This window comes from Odocoileus virginianus, chromosome 9 (genome assembly GCF_023699985.2).
Source record: "Odocoileus virginianus isolate 20LAN1187 ecotype Illinois chromosome 9, Ovbor_1.2, whole genome shotgun sequence".
NCBI lineage: Eukaryota > Metazoa > Chordata > Mammalia > Artiodactyla > Cervidae > Odocoileus > Odocoileus virginianus.
In genome coordinates, this window is record NC_069682.1 from 72,157,410 (window position 1) to 72,174,610 (window position 17,201).

Here is a 17,201-nt window from a genome sequence, read left to right on the forward strand (position 1 = left end):
GCACTATCTCCCTGAGCAGGGCTCTCCACGTCCTGAGACTAGACTCGAAAATTAACAGTAGCCACCCCAACGGTTCACGTCAAATCCACGCCCATCCTGGGCCCTCCAGCAGCCACTCTTATTGGCTGCTCACATCATAAACCCACCACCGAGCTGTGTCTGCAATCTGACCTGGAACATATTCAGTGGGATCAGGTCACGGCTGCCTCCCAGGGACTTGTCAGTCAGAGCCATAATACTTTTAACTACAACAATTTTATCAAAAAGCAAACCGTCTATAAACTTTTCTGAAAAATTATATGAATGGTTCTGGTCTTCTCCTATTGCTTCCAACATGACATATCTTGCTGTCAAAAAAAAAAACAACAAAAAAAAAAACCCTATTCATTTACTCAGTAACTGTTTCCTGAGCATCCAATATTCAATATACGCCAACTAATCTTCCAGGTGCCAGAGACAGAACTGTGGGGAAAAAATGAAAGCTCCTGCTCAACCTAATAATGGAAGCTAACATGAACATTTGATCAACGTGAGAGCTAATTAATAATATAAGCACTCATATTGATAAACTCAATGCCACACATACACACAAACTGTCGTGTTTTAAAAGTTACTTTAAAAGACAGTCACCACTAGAGGGCACTCCCACAATTTCCTCTGTGACTACCTGACGACTCCCTGCTGTGTGTTCCTTATTCAACAGCAAAGTCTGAAGGGCAAGTCTAAAACCTGAACACAAGTCGGCTGGGGCAGAGGCAATCTCGTCCCCGAATTCCACAGCAAAAATAGGAGTTGGCAATCCCTTACTGAGACCCAGGGAACTCGGGGACCCTCAGGCAGAGCAGAGATCAGCGTGAGCAGGCGAGAAGCATCACTGGGGTCGCGGGCCCTGGCCAGCAGTCACCTCTGTGACCTGAGAAGGCAGGCCTCTCCTACCCAGTCTTCGCACCCCTCCCCCTCAGGTCTTTAAACACGCATTCGTGTGCCACACTAAATCCTCAGCAGGGACTAGTGTGGGGAAAAGTGTTTCTTCCCTTTTCCACAACAGGTTCCCAGGGAGACCTTGTGGCTTCCTCAGGTGGAGCGCCCACCTGGGTCCCACCCAGCAACAGCCCTGTTACTCTGAACGTCCCGTCTCACTGCCTCCCTCCCAGAACAGGGAGAGAGGCCGGGAGGGATGCGGGGCCAGGGAGGAAGACTCCAGCCCCATCTGGCGTGCTGCGCTCTGGAAGGGGGGCAAAGACACTCCTGCCTGCTGGGGCAGGGCGGGGTGCTGCCGCGGGATGCAGGGTGGCCCTGTGACCCAAGGGCAGCTCCCCACCCTCATCTGGGCCTCATGGCAGCAGGTGAGCACGGCTGGCTAGGTCAGAATTCATCACTATTCGAATGAGAGAGTAAGGACTGAACTCAGGAGCCAGCTTAGGGCACTAGTATATAACAGGAGATGTCTTATAAAAGTCATGGAAGTCAGACATGAAATCTGGGGATTACCTATTTTACAGGATAATACATTTCAGGCAGGCTTTTTAAAACAGAAATAGGCCCAAAGAACTTATGAGCCACTTGGAATGGTTTTCAGCGGATGTGCTGCACTTAGTCACTCAGCTGTGTCTGACCCTGTGACCCCGTGGACTGAAGCCCACCAGGCTTCTCTGTCCATGGCATCTCCCAGGCAGGAATACTGGAGTGGGTTGCCACTTCCTTCTCCATTTAAGCAGATGTCCCACCTCAGATTTCATTTGTCTGAAGTAACTAATATGGTGAGCTTAAAGTGCTTTGGAAAACTAATTATATATATACTTTATAATTTTGAAAAACCAAATAATTGATTTAAAAAACTATTAAAACACAATCTTGCATAGCCAAGCACAGATCAAATGAAACAATTTGCAAATAATTTTCCAAAGCTAGGGAAACCTAAAATAAAAATTGACCTGCCTAATCAATCTGGACTCACTGTGTGTTTGAAGGAAACATACACTAAATGATCTTATTTTCCATTTTGAACTAGTGATTGTTAATTACTGTTCTTAGACCATGAAGTCTCCAACAACAGTTTGAGGTTATTAAATGGGCAAACTGGGAGGCACACGCTGGACAATGACAAAACCGAAGTTCTTTTACCAACTGCTCGGGCACTTAAGCGGAGTCTTGATATTTGGGGGGTAGCATACGCTTCTGAGAGTCTTATGAAGGCAATGGACCCTCCATCCAGAAGAAAACACATGGCAACATAAACATGATCCCCTTCAGGCCATTTTAGGAGGTTCCTGGACATACTGAGGCCACCAACGGACTGTCTGGAGACTCACGGCTGCCCTAGGACCAAATACTGCTTTGCTAAATATGAAGTCCAAATCTCAGATACGAAGATTCGCATATATGTGATCATCATTCCAATGTTATTTAAGAATACTATTTTGATGATGAACATCAAGAGTATAATAGATGCATAAAATAAGCTTACCTCAAAATTCACAGGCAAGTTCCGTTTAAGTGCAATCTCAAACACTTGACTTATTTCAGATTTATTGAGATTTTCTTCTTCTGACTCTCTTCCATTTACCTAAGGGAAGAATAACCGGTTAGCAGTTAACACATGTTAGAAAGCTGTCAAGATCCCAGCTGCGATGATAAACCTTAAAATTAAAAGCCCTGAACCTGTGTGGACTGAGCACTAACCCCGTGATCAGGGCGACACGTGCACTGTGTGTCAGTGAGATTTAAAAGGTTTTAAAAAATGTCCTATCAAATTTTAGTCAGTTTGGACCTCATAAATCCACCATAAACCATCCACACATAACAGGGCTCTACATGTAATCAGCCTGATGGTGAGAGCCGCGGCTGCTCGGGGAGCGGGGCTCCCGAAGCCCCTGGATCTGTGTCGTCGTTGCCCCGCCCGGGGACAGGCAAGCCACACCCTGGAAGAAGTCCAAGCACAGACAGTCGAGCTGGGCCACAGCAAGGACAAGGGCAGGTCTCGCCGCCGGGGTGTGTGGGTTTCTTATTTGGACAAAAAGTCGCTAGAAACCACTTTTAAAAAAGATGCAGTGAAAGAGTTACAAAACCACTACGGGTCTCACACGTGACTGCTGCTGGCAAAAATGCAAGATGCTAACGAACAGAACTGCCTGCCGCTCAGTCACGTCCGACTCTGCGACCCCAAGGACGGCAGCCTCCCGGGCTCCTCTCCACGGGATTCCCCAGGCAGGAATACTGGAGTGGGCTGCCGTGTCCTCCTCCAGGGGTCTTCCTGACCCAGAGATCAACCACATGACTTTTATGTCTCCTGCACAGACAGGCAGGTCCTTTACCACCAGGACCACGAGCCTTCAACAGAAGCGGCCTCCGGCTCTGTAACAAGGCTCGTTTACAGCCCTCCAGTGGGGGCTGAGGGGGCAGAGAGCTCCGCACACGTGGCCCACGTGGCCTCTATACTGCGCAGGCGTGACAACACGACAAACAAGATCCGCAGTGACCCCAAAACATGGCAAGGCACCGTGTTTTTCTTATTCCCGGGGATTCTTTAGTCAGAGAAGTTCTGAAGTCCTAGTTTAAAGATCAGAATTTCTATGACAGGAACCTGTGGCTGAAATTACTGAACAGGCAATGTGTAGCAAAATACAGGATTTGATCTGTTGTGTATTTCTTGAGGTAGAGCCTAACCCTAACTTAGGATCCATATTTCAAGCTATACATAAAAGCTCTAAATTAAAAAAATAATTAAGAATAGGATCCTATACACATACATTTAACCAGACAATGTAATTCTGTCTCTCCTTTCGTGATAATGTTTTCTTTCCATCTGGTTTCATTTCACTCACTGCCTGGTGATATACTGTTTACATAGCAATTTCTGATGGTTTAGTAAGCCGGACACATTTTTTCACTTGTTGGTAAACCCTGAAGAGGAAGAGGGCCTGCCTTTTTATGAGTGAATCTTTAAAGCCATAAGTCTCCAAGCAAGGTGTCTTAGAATTCTAGGGTTCCACAGAGGTTTGGCTAAAAATTTATTTTTTAAATAGGTTTAAACAAACCTATTAAAAAGCATTTTAAAAAGTAAGCCTGTTCAACAAATAGTGCTGGGAAAACCAGATTATCTACACACACAAAAAATGAAGTTGGACTCTTACCTCATACCACATTCACAGATAAACTCAATGGATCAAAGACCTAAATGTAAGGGCTAAAAGTATAAAACTCTTAGAAGAAAACACAGGGGAAAAACTCCATGACACTGGATTTGGCAATGATTTCTTGGATAGAACACCAAATGCAAATGTAAATTTTGACTTCATCAAAATTTAAAACTTTAGTACAAAAATCTACCCAAAAAATGTTGGTACACTAAAGGACACAAGAAAACAAAGACAACCCATAGGATGAAAGAAAATACTCACAAATCACATATTTGATAAAGAATTAATGTCCAGAATACATGAAGAACTACAACAACTCCACAACAAATAATGCAATTCAAAAATGGAGAAAGGATTTGAACAGACATTTCTCCAAAGGAGATACGCAAATACCCAACACATCACTACTCAAAGAGAAATGCAAATCAAAACCATAATGAGATACCACCTCACACACATAAGGACAGCCACAGAAAATGGCAAATGTTGTCAAGGTTGTGCAAAAATTGCAATCTTTGCACATTTCTGTTGAAAATGTAAGATGGTGTAGCCTCTGTGGAGAACAGTATGGTGGGTTTCTAAAAAATTTAAACATGGAGTTACAATATGATCCAGCAATTTCACTGCTAAACACATACTCAAAAGAATTAAAAGTAGGTATTCAGATACGTGTACACCAATGTTCACAGCAGTATTATTATTTACAATAGCCAGAAGACGATAATCACACAAACATCCATCAACAGATGAATGGAGGAAAAAAACATGGAACACAGATACAATGGTCAGTCTTAAAAAGGAATGGAGGGGGGCGGGGAGAACGGAATTGTGAAACAAGCTACAACACAGAGGAACCTTGAAAAATTATGATAAACGAAATAAGTCAGACACAGAAAACAAATGTGCACTTACACAAGGCATCTGCAACAGGTAAGCGCAGAGACAGAGGCAGGAGAGAGGCTCCCCGCAGGCCCGAAGACAGCGGGGGTGGGGGAGGCAGAGTTACTGCCGAACGGGCCCACGACTCCTGGACTTTCTATGTGACGTGATCAAAGGGTTTTGAAAATGGATCGTGGGACAGCTACAGAGCACTGTGAATGTATTTAAGGCCACTTTTTGTGCACAACCACATCTGTTGACAGCTGTTTATTTGAAGAGTTCAGAGATTTCTACAATACATGAGCTATTTTTCAAAAAATACATGAGCTATTTACATACTCTCATGATACGTAACTCTGTCAATGAGACTGTTTTCCTTAGGTGCAACCAGAACCAAATTTGGAAATAAACCAGGTGCTGCTGACACAAGACTTCAATTGCTATTCATGTACCCCAATTTTCCTTTTTTTTTGTTGTTCATTATACCAGTTCAATTCCTTTTAATTTTTACTTTTAGTTTTGACCTGTTTCAAACATACAGAAAAGTACAGATAATAATGTAACACACAACTCTACCGGATATAACAAACGGCAACACTAAACACCTCTGACATTATTTTTCTCCTTTCATAAAGAAAACAATGAAATCCTTCTCACACTCCTTCCCACAAGAGAGTTAACCACTACTCTAAAATGGGACTGGAACTTTCCCAGCCATGTGGGTTTTTGTTGTTGTTTTTTAATGGAAAAAAACAATATATAGAGTAATTTGTTGTTGTGAAAATTCAGATAAATCATTCTCACTGACTGCCTTTATAAATACTCTAAAATTCAGACTGACAAGTTCTGCTAATGAACTTAGTCACTTTTGTATTTTGCACACGGAGGTCCCGCCTAGTCTAGAAGACACCTAGTCTGGGGACCCCTGAGTCTACGGGAGCACCTAATCTAGGGGACCCCTGAGTCTAGGGGAACACCTAGTCTAGGGGACCCCTGAGACCAGGGGAATACCTAGTCTAGGGGACCTGAGTCTAGGGGAACACCTAGTCTAGGGGACCCCTGAGTCTAGGGGAACACCTAATTAGGGGACCCCTGAATCTAAGGGACCCCTGGTCTAGGGGACCCCTGAGTCTAGGGGAACACCTGAGTCTAGGGGAACCCCTGAGTCTAGGGGACCCCTGAGTCTAGGGGAACACCTGAGTCTAGGGGGACCCCTGAGTCTAGGGGACCCCTGGTCTAAGGAACACTTGGTCTAGGGGACCCCTGGTCTAGGGGACCCCTGAGTCTAGGGGAACACCTGAGTCTAGGGGACCCCTGGTTTCCCACTGAACCCTAACCCTCTGTCAGTGTTCCTCAAACACAGCAGCGGCAGCATCACACGGGAGCTGCACAAATACAGATGCCAGAGCCCCGCTCCAGATATGTGAACTCAAATTTCTGCAGGTAGGGCCTGGATATCTGTTTTATACATGGTATTTGTTTTTTTGTTTTTTAAAAAGTCCCCTAGCGACCACAGTTGAGATTCACGGCTCGAAGCTACTGCTTCAAACAAAACTGCAGACTGGACAAAGCAGCCAGTAAAATAAAAATGCAAATCAGAAAACAAAATATACATATATCTGGAAGAGAGATTATATTGCTCTTTTACATAAATAATTTTAATATTATCTAGACTGGACAAAATGTTGCAATGGGGGAAGCAGCAAATGACTCAAAAAAAATCCACAAATATCATTCCCAATGAGATGAGGAAACTGTAGCGGGCCCTTAGTCTTACCTTCAGGAAGTGGGAATTACTGTTAACATCAATCCCATAGTGTATGGTTCAGCAATAAAATCTAGGCAACATTAAGGAAAAAAAAACAAAAACATTCTGAACCATGCTTAACCCTCAACATGCCAGGGAAAAACAATCATCACCATTTACCATCCAGCTCCAATGGACCCTCTAGATTTTTCTATATTTAAAGTCATTTTATATAGCATTGAATCATGTATATTATCAAGCGTGAAACAGATAGCCAGTCCAGGGTGGATGCAGTGCTCAGGGCTGGTGCACTGGGATGACCCAGAGGGATGGGAGAGGGAGGGAGGTGGGAGAGGGGTTCAGGATGGGGAACACATGTAAATCTATGGCTGATTCATGTCAATGTATGGCAAAAACCACTACAATGTTGTTCAAAAAAAAAAAGTCATTTTACAAATAACATACAGAATAAAAGGACAAAAAAAATCATTCCATCATAGATTTTAATGAGAAAATTAAAATAACAAACCTAACTTTTTATTCTAGGTTTGTAGTCAGGAATGAAGGCAAATATACCCAAAACAGGCAAAGACACTAAACACAACTAATGGCTCACCAGCTGCCACGCCGGAACTTAAGAGCACAGCCCACAGTAACGATGCCAGACTTCAAACCCACTCCTGTGGGTTCCAGCTTATCATGATTCTAATTCTTCTTGTACTCGTATTGTCAAAACATATTACTTTTGAAAATGACTCATAACCGTTGAAGGGAGAACAGCCATCCCCTTTGCTCCATAACTACAAAATGCTTTCATTTCCAGGTTTATAAACACCGAGAGAAGGATCAGCCTAATGATCTTTTTGTCATTACTGTATCATCAATTTCCATCAATACACACACCTCCTTCTGCATGATCCAGTTATTTTCTGGATATTAAGTGGCAAGAAAATTCTGGTGGCTAAACATCACATGCAAGAAGGCTGTCACACAAATATTTTTAGAAAGTCAAAACAGGATGGTCCAGTTCTTGTAAAATACTGTGTGGTCCAAGTCCTTCCTGTTGAATGACTGGCCAGGAGAGAATGCATGTCTCTTTTTCACACACCACAGAAACACAGTCCCCTCGTAGACTCTTCAGTCTGGGCAAACTTATCTAAAGTATTATCTGAAGACTCCCAGTCCGAGTCACATCCACACTCAATCTCCCCGTCCCCATGAGAGCCCAGAGTGCTGCTGTCTGTCTCTCTGTACTCATCTTCCGATTGGTCTAGCAAGGAAAATGTCTTCCTCCATCAGTTTTCTTTTGTTTGCCAGTAGGAATGGAAAAAGAAAAATTCTGAATTCTCACCTGGGTTCAACAAAAGCTAAAAACAGAGTAAAAAGACCAGTATCTCCAGTCTTCTTTTGTATCTTCTTGAAAGATGGTATGATGCATTAGGCAATGCAATAAGAACATTAAAGATGATGCAACAGTGACAATTATTTCATGACTGTATCATCCATCGAGGGATTTCATCATTCTTCCACTTCTTTATTATTTTTGTCTTGTTTATTGCAGATTTGGGAGATAGTGCTGAAATAGTATGTAGGATGACAAGCAGCAAAATGTTTCAAAACACAAGAAAATTAAGAGTCCATAATGTTAAGATTTATAAAAGGGTCCAAAGGACCCTCATGATTGTAAGACAGACTATCATTCTATTTTCAAAATTAAGTATATTTTTACCTTGTTCTTTTAAACCTCTAGAAAAAGAATAAAAGTCACTAATATCAATTCTTACAGAACTAGAAAAAAGCTCAAAAATATAAATTGGGTCCAATGGACCTTGAGCGTATAATGAAGTATAGATAGCATAATGAAGAGTAAGGTCTCCAATTTTAGTTTAGTCCTACTTAAACACATCCCTGGCTCAAGCGAAGATAAGAATTCAAGAACAGGAAAAGCTGCATTTATTTATTTTTACAGAAGTAGTATTTAAAAACTGGGCTTCCCTGGCAGCTCAGCTGGTAAGGAATCTGCCTGCAGTGCAGAGACCCCGGTCTGGCTCCTGGGTCGGGAAGGTCCCCTGGAGAGGGGACAGGCCACCCACCCCCGTATTCTAGGGCTCCCCTGCTGGCTCAGACAGTCAAGAAACCGCCTGCAACACAGGAGACCTAGGCTGGGGAGGTCCCCTGGAGGAGGGCATGGCAACCCACGCCAGGACTCTTGCCTGGAGAATCCCATGGACAGAGGAGCCTGGCGGGCTACAGTCCATGGGGTCGCAAAGAGCCGGACACGACTGAGTGACTAAGCACAGCACAGCACAGTATTTAAAAAAAGAAAACTTCAAACAGTACAATTTTAAAAAGTCTGGCTTCTAACACCACCACCAAGAGAAAACTAAAGTTTGAGATAACCTTCAAGATAGAAACCATGCACATGCAAATATACAGATACACACACAGCTGGCGACCTCATTCACTTAACACAAACAATAGCACTATCCTTGCAGTAATGGCTCTGCATCAAGGCTCCCCCGCCCATTCAACAGATTATAAGCCTTCTTTTAGGTCCACATAAATAGATCTACCACACTCTGATAGTCTGGGGATAAATGTATTCATTTATTTAAATATTTAACCATTCCCTACGAATGGCCATATGAGGCTACTTCCTGCTTTTCCCTGTTACAGACATTGTAGCTATGACCATCTTAGTCCTAATGCCTCAACACTGAGTAAGTCATCTTTTATTAATACAAGTCACAGAAGAGAAAAGAAAAGAAAGCAACAGAATAGATAGAACAGAAAAGAACTGCTTTCCCAACTCAGGACCTTTGCACAAGCTGCTCCCTCTGCTGGGAAGTACTTGCCCTGTTCTCCTGTTCATCTTCACCCTGAGCTTAAATGACTTATCCCTTGGTGCACCATCAGCACGCCAACCCAAACAAGATACTCTGTGCTCTCCTGATACGTGCTACTTTCATCCGCGCATTCGTGGCACTTTTTGATGACACTCCATTCAACCGAGCTCCACATGGGCAGGGGCAATGCAGTTGTTTACCTGCAGGGCTGGCCGAACGCAGTGCCTGTTGTCAAGGGGTCAGACTACACCTGTCTCACAGACAGAAACTGCTGGCTTTACTGGCTATGCTCTAGAGAAGATGAACTGATCCACCACACAATCACAAGTCCTAAAATTATCAAGAACAAAACAGACAATTTACTTACAATGAGAACGTCCAACGCAGGTGGGCTGTGGGCAAACAGACCCCTCAGGCCCTGTTGGCAGAGGCCTAAACAGGTACCGTCTTCTTGGTGGGGAACCTGGCCACATACATTACCAGGCAATTCCACTTTGAGGACTATGGCTCACAAAAATAACCAGACATACAACAATGTTCTTCACCACCTATTTTATAACAGGAAAAACTGCAAGTAACCCAAAAATCAAGCTTCTGTTGTTGAAAAACTAAACTGGCATGCTCACACAACGGAGCACTCTGCTGCCGTTGGAAACGCCTTAGAGGCGCGCTGAATATGAGTCCTCCATGGAATTTTAAGTAAATCGCATGAACACATCATAATAAGCACTTCAGTGGGAAAAAAAACAAACAGCGGTTATTGTACAATATCACCCCATTTTTGTGAAACAGACAGGTGTGCGTGCTTACTTACATAGGCCTTGACATCCACAAAAATGTTTACAGTGACTACCTACAAGTGGGAAATTTATTTCGTTTTTTGAAGTTAAAAATTGTTACAATTCATAGGCATTCCTTGTTAAGAACAAAAAATTAAACTTATCTTTTAAAAATGTCTTTCTTCCCCTGCTGCCCACTGTCTGGAGGGCCTGGCAGACCAGCAACAGCTCCATTGGGTGGAAAGCCAAGTGTCTCACTCACAGCTTCAAAGAAAAAGTACTTCTTAAGCACTGTTCGGGCCAGTCGTTGCACCATTACTTCCTAAGGGAACTGTCTCTACTTCAAATCACACAGAACTAGAAAAGGGGTCAGGAGGAGGAAACAAGGGGACAAAAGATGCCCATGACTCCTAAACAAGCTGCGCACAGAAGTCAGAGGAGACGAGGAGAGGGCATCCGCCGCTCCAGCCTCTGCCCTCAGGCCTGAGGCAACCAACTGCTCCAGCGGGCAATGGGTCACTCTAAGGCTCTGACAGGCACCTTCCCTTTGCAGCAATATGGTGAGTTCAAACTTCCAAGGAGGATTCAAAGGCCGAAAACTGCCTAGGAAACACTGACAATATTTAGGACCTGTGATTCCCAAACTCTGACTGTTTGAGTTACTCTTGAGAGCTCATTAAAAAGAAAAAAATAAAAAATAAAAAGTCAGACTTCCCTGGCAGTTCAGTGGTTAAGACTCTGTGCTCCCAATGCAGGCAGCATGTGTTCAATTCCTGGTTAGGGAACTAAGATCCCACATGCCATGTGGCAAGGCCAGGAAAAAAAAGAAGAAAAAAAAAAAGCCAGACTCATGGGTCTTAGCCTACTGCATTAGAATCTAGAATCGTGTGGGTTAGGCCAAGGAATTTTTTAAGTTCTCAAGTGATTCCAAAGCAGACGACCCACATACCAGTGTTCAGTAATCGTTTAACAACTGCTGGCTAGAAGGAACCAAGAAATACCTACTCCATCTGATTCCAATCAGATTAGCACCAAAGTCAACTCAACAAATGCAAAGCCTCCAAAAATAACTCAAATTTCACTACCTTCAGTGCTTTAACAAATTTCACCACTAAGGACTTCATCCTTTCACTTCAATAAATCCTCCTAAGTTATAGTCCATTCCTTTCTATTTGGTCCTCAGTGAACTCTGAAAATAGAACATCTCTGTTAAAATGTGTGATTGCACTCAAGATGGAAATACACTGAAACAAAAGAAAAACAAAACCTTCCCATGCAGCTAGCCATGAAGCCACAGAGCACTGCCCTGAGCTGGGTGACCCTAGGGGACGGTTGGGCACAACAAACCTTTGCAAGCATCCTGCCAAAGGTCCCCAAACTTCATACCTATCATCACCCATTTGGCCCAACATTCTGTGCAAGATCTTCTGATTGTTTGAGAATTTGTTTCTCTAACAAGAAAAGTCAGATGCTTCCAAGGGACACGTTCAGGAGGCATTTCATGCTGTGATAGACAGAACCATGAAATCACGTTTTCTACTCAGTGGGCTCTCCTGGACGTCTGGGGATCCGACTGCTTTATCAGAGCCAGTCACTAATACTTTGGCCGCTCAACAGCATGGAGTCCTTTTAGTGATGACTTTGTGATGTTCTAAGACCTATATTCCTATTTAGTCACAACATCCTCTATCTATCTTGATCATTTTAAAACACAGTCCCCAGGGGAACGCCCTGGGGGTCCAGTGGACGGGGCTCAGCAGTCTCACTGCCAAGGGCCTGGGCTGGATCCCTGGTTGGGGAACAGTCCCACAAGCTGCACACTGTAGCCAAAAATAAAAAAAATAAGCCCCAGATTCTTTGATACTCCTCTCATCCACAATTGGGGTTTCTCAACATTGTGAACGTACCAACAGTCACTGACCTGTATACTTACAACAGTTAAAACTACGAAATTATGTGAATTTTACATACATACATACATACATACATACATAAATAAAAGTGAACTCCTGTAGCCCCTTCTTGAGCCTGGGCTCACGCCTGTTTGACCTACAGGATATGGCAGAAGTAGTGCTGGGCTGAATTCTGGGCCGGGGCCCTGAGACACTGGCGGTGGCTTCCACCTCCTGTCTTCTAGAACGCTCCCTCCTGTCCAGCCTGTCTCGTCTTTCCCTTCCCATTAAATTGCTGTCCTCCCACAGAAAGTTCAACTTGATAAAGTAACTTGATAAAGTAGACCGAACCACCATACCATGAGGATGTGTAGAGTCTCTGCTCAGGCCAACCAAGAGGGGAACCAAGGTCGTGGGACCAAGGCCCCCTCTTTGACCGCAGGCGACAGAGCAGCCGCCTGGCGAAAGCGCCACCTCAGAAGAGACCCTCCAGGCCCACGGCACTGCCTCGGCGTGAGCTGCGTGCGGCGGACATGAGGTCTCCGTGCCACGCTCTCCCTGGACCACAGGCCTGTGAGCAGGATAAAGGCCTGGAGGTATTTAAGCCACGAAGTCTTGGGACAGTTCGTTAAGCAGAAATGGTTAATAGGCATTTCAAGATAATACAGAAAACATCTGATCAAAATGGCTTCAGAAAATCCCCTAACCTGGTACCATAAATCACAGATTCCGACAAGAATAATGTTCAGCACGGAAGAGTTCATCCACGCGTGCTCTTCACCACTCAAGTGAGTCACAATCTTTCTAACATGTTCACTCAGAACTACGCCACTGAGTACACAAGGCGGCACCTGACTTTCCTGCTAGAATTTTTGAGGGGAATGGGAGGCGAGAAAGGCAAGAAACCTACAGGGTACCAAACTTGTACGTTACCTAACAATGAATATTAAGCACGGCTCTCAACGCACCCTCTTAGAAAACCCAGCCTGAAGCCGTGTCTCCTCGCGCCCTCCCGAGCCGGGGCCCCTCGCGGCCGGCGCCTCACCTCCAGCCTCTCGGCGGGGGGCTCACTCTGCAGGATCCTCAGGGCTTTCGCAGCAGCGTCGTGCTTCGCAGCCTGTCTCGTCTTTCCCTTCCCATTAAATTGCTGTCCTCCCACAGAAAGTTCAACTTGATAAAGTAAAGGTGGGACTGGAAATGGGTAAAAGTACCTAAAAATAGAAGGGGTGAGGAAAATTAGTCTCAGATAAGTCACCATACAGTCTCTGACAGATTCCAGGTACTTCCTTCATCACAGGTCCTAATTACAGCAGCGTTCGCTTGCCAATAATGAGTCCTCCTCAGCACACCCAGAGATTTCATATGTTTATGCTAGATTAGAATTGCCACACAGTATGAGCAAATACTGTTTACATTTCACAAAATAAGTTGGCTTACAAATTACATGAGTTCAATTTATAAAGCTAACCCATACTTACAAAATCTGAACTGGATTAGACTTTAATTAAGAAAAAAAACTTGACTTGCTCTACTTTCTCGTACCTGAAATTCACCCTTTCATGTCTCCAGAAAAAAATGGAAATTTTTTAACCAAAGTCTTGTAGAAAGGACCCTCATTTCTAGAAATCCCAACAGCCTGGAGCTTGGCAGAGGCTGGTTTCTATTTTTAAAATGGCTTTGGCCTCCACCTCACTCCCACCCCAAAGTAGGGTAGGGAAGTAAAGACCTCCAATTTGATCATCAGTCTCTCCACTAGTGTCTTTAGACCTCGAGCAGAAGGTTTTAAATGCATGGCACCTTCAGATTTCAATTAATATTGCACTGCACCTGTATACCAAGGCCATTTACAAAGCACATAAGTAAGTTCAAAAGTCAAAAAGTACCCAGTAAACAATCATCACGATATCTATGAGGGCTGAGAATTATGGTGTCACAGGAATCATGTTCAAATATGACTCAGTTGCACAAAGCAGTTACACGGGTGATCTTTAACCAGACTGCTCGGGGCACAAGCTATACTGCTTGTGAGGAATGTGCTGAAGACCTTTCCAATGAGAGGAGTCAGAAGAGCATCAAAATGCAGCTCCAGTGACACCAGGACGATGTAGACCGACAGCAGCCTTTGGCAGACCAGAGAGGACCAGACCATTATGCACTCTGCAATCTATACATCTTACTATTCTACATCAAAGAGCAAATATATTTTCACCTGGATCTAAAACAACACAGACACGTACCTTGGGGGATAAGCACCTCCTCTCATGTTGTAGTTATAGGTGGACTGCATCCGAGAGTAAGGGTCGACAGGCTTATACATTGGTTTTTTCCCAAGTTTCATGCACAGTGCATTTAGCTCTACAGTAGGCGTTAAGCTTTCTGCAACACAGAATCAAAACAAAGAACTTTTTTTCCTGTTATGAGAATGACACTCACTAAAATCAAATAGAACAGCATGCTTTCTACTAATTGGACTCATGATGCATTTCAGGAAAGGCTCTAAGTACTTCACTGCTAGGCATCAGGTCAGGAAATCCAAGAATCTGCTATGATTTCTAGGTATTAATACACAATCAACAGCACAAAATATACAGTAAGGGCTATTGAGGAGCAGCAACGTAACACAAGACGTTAGCAGTGAGAGTCAGTTGTCAGAAACAGGTTCCAATACACATCAAATTTCATGATTAAAAGATCCCACAGGACTGCCCAACTCATTTCATTGTTTGGCAATACTCAACCAATATAACTTTGGTTGTACTGACTGACTGGCTTACACTTAAAAGGATGTCCATACACATTATTTCATAGGACAATTCATTTATTCAGTACTAACTGGAGGCAAAGCACTGTGCTAAGCTTGAGAAACACAATTCTTGTCCCAGAGGGGTCCAGAGAACACAAGACACACTTCAAAAACTACGATACAACATTATATGTGCTGTAAGGAAAGGTGCAGAATCGCCGAGAAGAATACTGTAAATTCTATCTGGAGAAGTCAGACGAGACCCACAAAATACTTAGATGTCTTCATTCTTAAATATTTATAATGGGATTTGATTTGTGGTAATACTTGTTAGAAAAATGAGTTCTGTTTCCATATACAACAGGAACAAGTTTATCTCAGGTTATCTCAGAATTATCAACTTTAGAAAATACTCATCATTCATCCTTCTCTTTTTTCCCCCTCTAAGTTCATCCAATTCATAAACCTTTAAAAATCATTTTAAAAGAAAACCAACCTGGAAAGATTAGTGTCAGTGCACAGTCACATTTAAAATCAACAGCTTCATATCAAACACAGAACAACACTAGCAATGGCAAAGTTCAATTGAAATGCACACAAAAATTCACTTGAAAATGCTTCTTTAGGATGTAGGTAGAGGAAAATAAAAATGACTTGATTCTGTACCATAACTGGTTTGACTAATCTAGTGCATAAATCAAGCTTACAAGAATATCTTTGAGTCTGCAAAGTCAGAGGGTCACATGAGTAATTAGCCTTTTTTTTTTCTCTCTTAGCTAACATATGAGGTATATTTTTTACACAATTCAAATAGTTGTGTTTTAAGTAAGAGCAGCTCTGACCCATAAAATTTATCTGCAGCAGAGGGTAAACGTGAAGCAAAGATCCCACAGAGAAAGCGAAAGGATGAGAAAGGCGTGGCCGAGGCCTTCCTGGTCGCTCCTGCGTGCGAAGGGCCCGGCTGACTTCATACACTTGAGGGCGGACTCTCCTACAACAGCCACTTCTACCTACAGCTGCCAGGTCGGCGGTCCCCACGCTTTCACAGGACACTCCTCTTCAACAGTATTCTCCCCAACTGGCCCTTGCCTGAAGAGATACCTATCTATTAATCTGAATTTAAGAAATAAATATCTATATTTTCTCATTCTTGTTAATCATCAAGAGACATAACTGACAATCTGGGTTACGATCAACATGTTATAATCAATATTACCACACAAAGTTGAAGTGATTTTAGCTAAAACCCACCTTCTTACAATCTATACAACCCTTATCAAAAGGAAAAAAAAAAAATTCCTTTCATTAAGCTTTTCTGAAAGTCTCCAAAATCGTTTGGTGACATTCCCCACCTCCCGTGACCACCTCTCCAGATCATCAGGCATAGAGGGGCTGTAAGATTGGGAACCACTGTTTCAGAGTGCGGTTAAGATTCTGAAAAGATAAGCATTTGCCACTGGTAGTGCAGACTCTGTGCTTTCAAAATCAACGAGTTAGTTAAGAAAGAATTCATACACATACTAAACGGATACCTCTAGACACACTTTTGAAAGGAACCTGTCTTGGCCCACGCATAATACCTGGATTTCTTCCTTCGCTACGAAAAGGGCGGACTATAGGTTTAGGAAATTTTGTTCCTTCCAAAGCTTTGGCAGCAGCTGTGTGTTGGGCTTTTTTAATACTAGTTCCTTCAGCTTCCCAGTGCTGATCGCCAAGTGTGAGCTGCACTGTAAACACCTACAAATGAAAATCGTGAGCTCTCAATTCAGGAAACCTGATGTTGGCTACAATATGTCACTCGGACCTTGAACATAACTTATGGTCATGGTTTAAAAGGCCTGGTCATTATCTTTGTAATTTATCCCTTCATCCCCCTTTTCACTGTTTCTAGAAACATGAAAAGATACCTACATCACCAACTTGTATTGCATAGCACTCCATGAAAAAAGTATCTTTTGAAAGATGTGTACAAGTACAGAAATTTAAAACTGTTCTCTTATATATTAAAATATTAAATGTTGATTATCTGGAAGCCATCCAAATAAAAATTGTCTTCCCATTTCTTCTCATGGAAGAAATTTAGCAAGCTTAATTTAGACACATAATAGTACCTCAGACAAACGAAGACAGCATTTGTTGTAATTTTGTTCATTGATTCTTGTCTAAAAATACAACC

The 17,201-nt window shown here is 43.0% G+C and overlaps 1 protein-coding gene and 1 long non-coding RNA gene across 9 annotated transcripts in view; both read right to left on the reverse strand.

The window, feature by feature from the left end:
- The window catches only part of STAU1 (staufen double-stranded RNA binding protein 1), a 55,211-nt gene that overhangs the window by 15,322 nt on the left and 22,688 nt on the right, over window positions 1–17,201 (reverse strand). For 5 of the 8 annotated variants that reach the window (XM_070472742.1, XM_070472743.1, XM_020906216.2 and 2 more), the window contains 3 exons: window positions 14,520–14,658; window positions 13,328–13,493; window positions 2,468–2,566 (listed from right to left, as the gene is read on the reverse strand). In XM_070472742.1, coding sequence (XP_070328843.1) covers window positions 2,468–2,566; window positions 13,328–13,493; window positions 14,520–14,620 — 366 coding nt within the window. In that variant the 5' untranslated portion in view covers window positions 14,621–14,658. Of the gene's footprint in view, window positions 1–2,467; window positions 2,567–13,327; window positions 13,494–14,519; window positions 14,659–16,605; window positions 16,763–17,201 lie in introns of all 8 variants that reach the window. The other 3 variants (XM_020906212.2, XM_020906210.2, XM_020906213.2) reach the window with 1 other exon arrangement.
- On the reverse strand, window positions 4,386–6,789 carry LOC139036795 (uncharacterized). Its single transcript, XR_011489657.1, has 2 exons — window positions 6,030–6,789; window positions 4,386–5,961 (listed from the first exon to the last, which is right to left on the reverse strand). It is a non-coding gene; the product is annotated as an uncharacterized lncRNA (long non-coding RNA).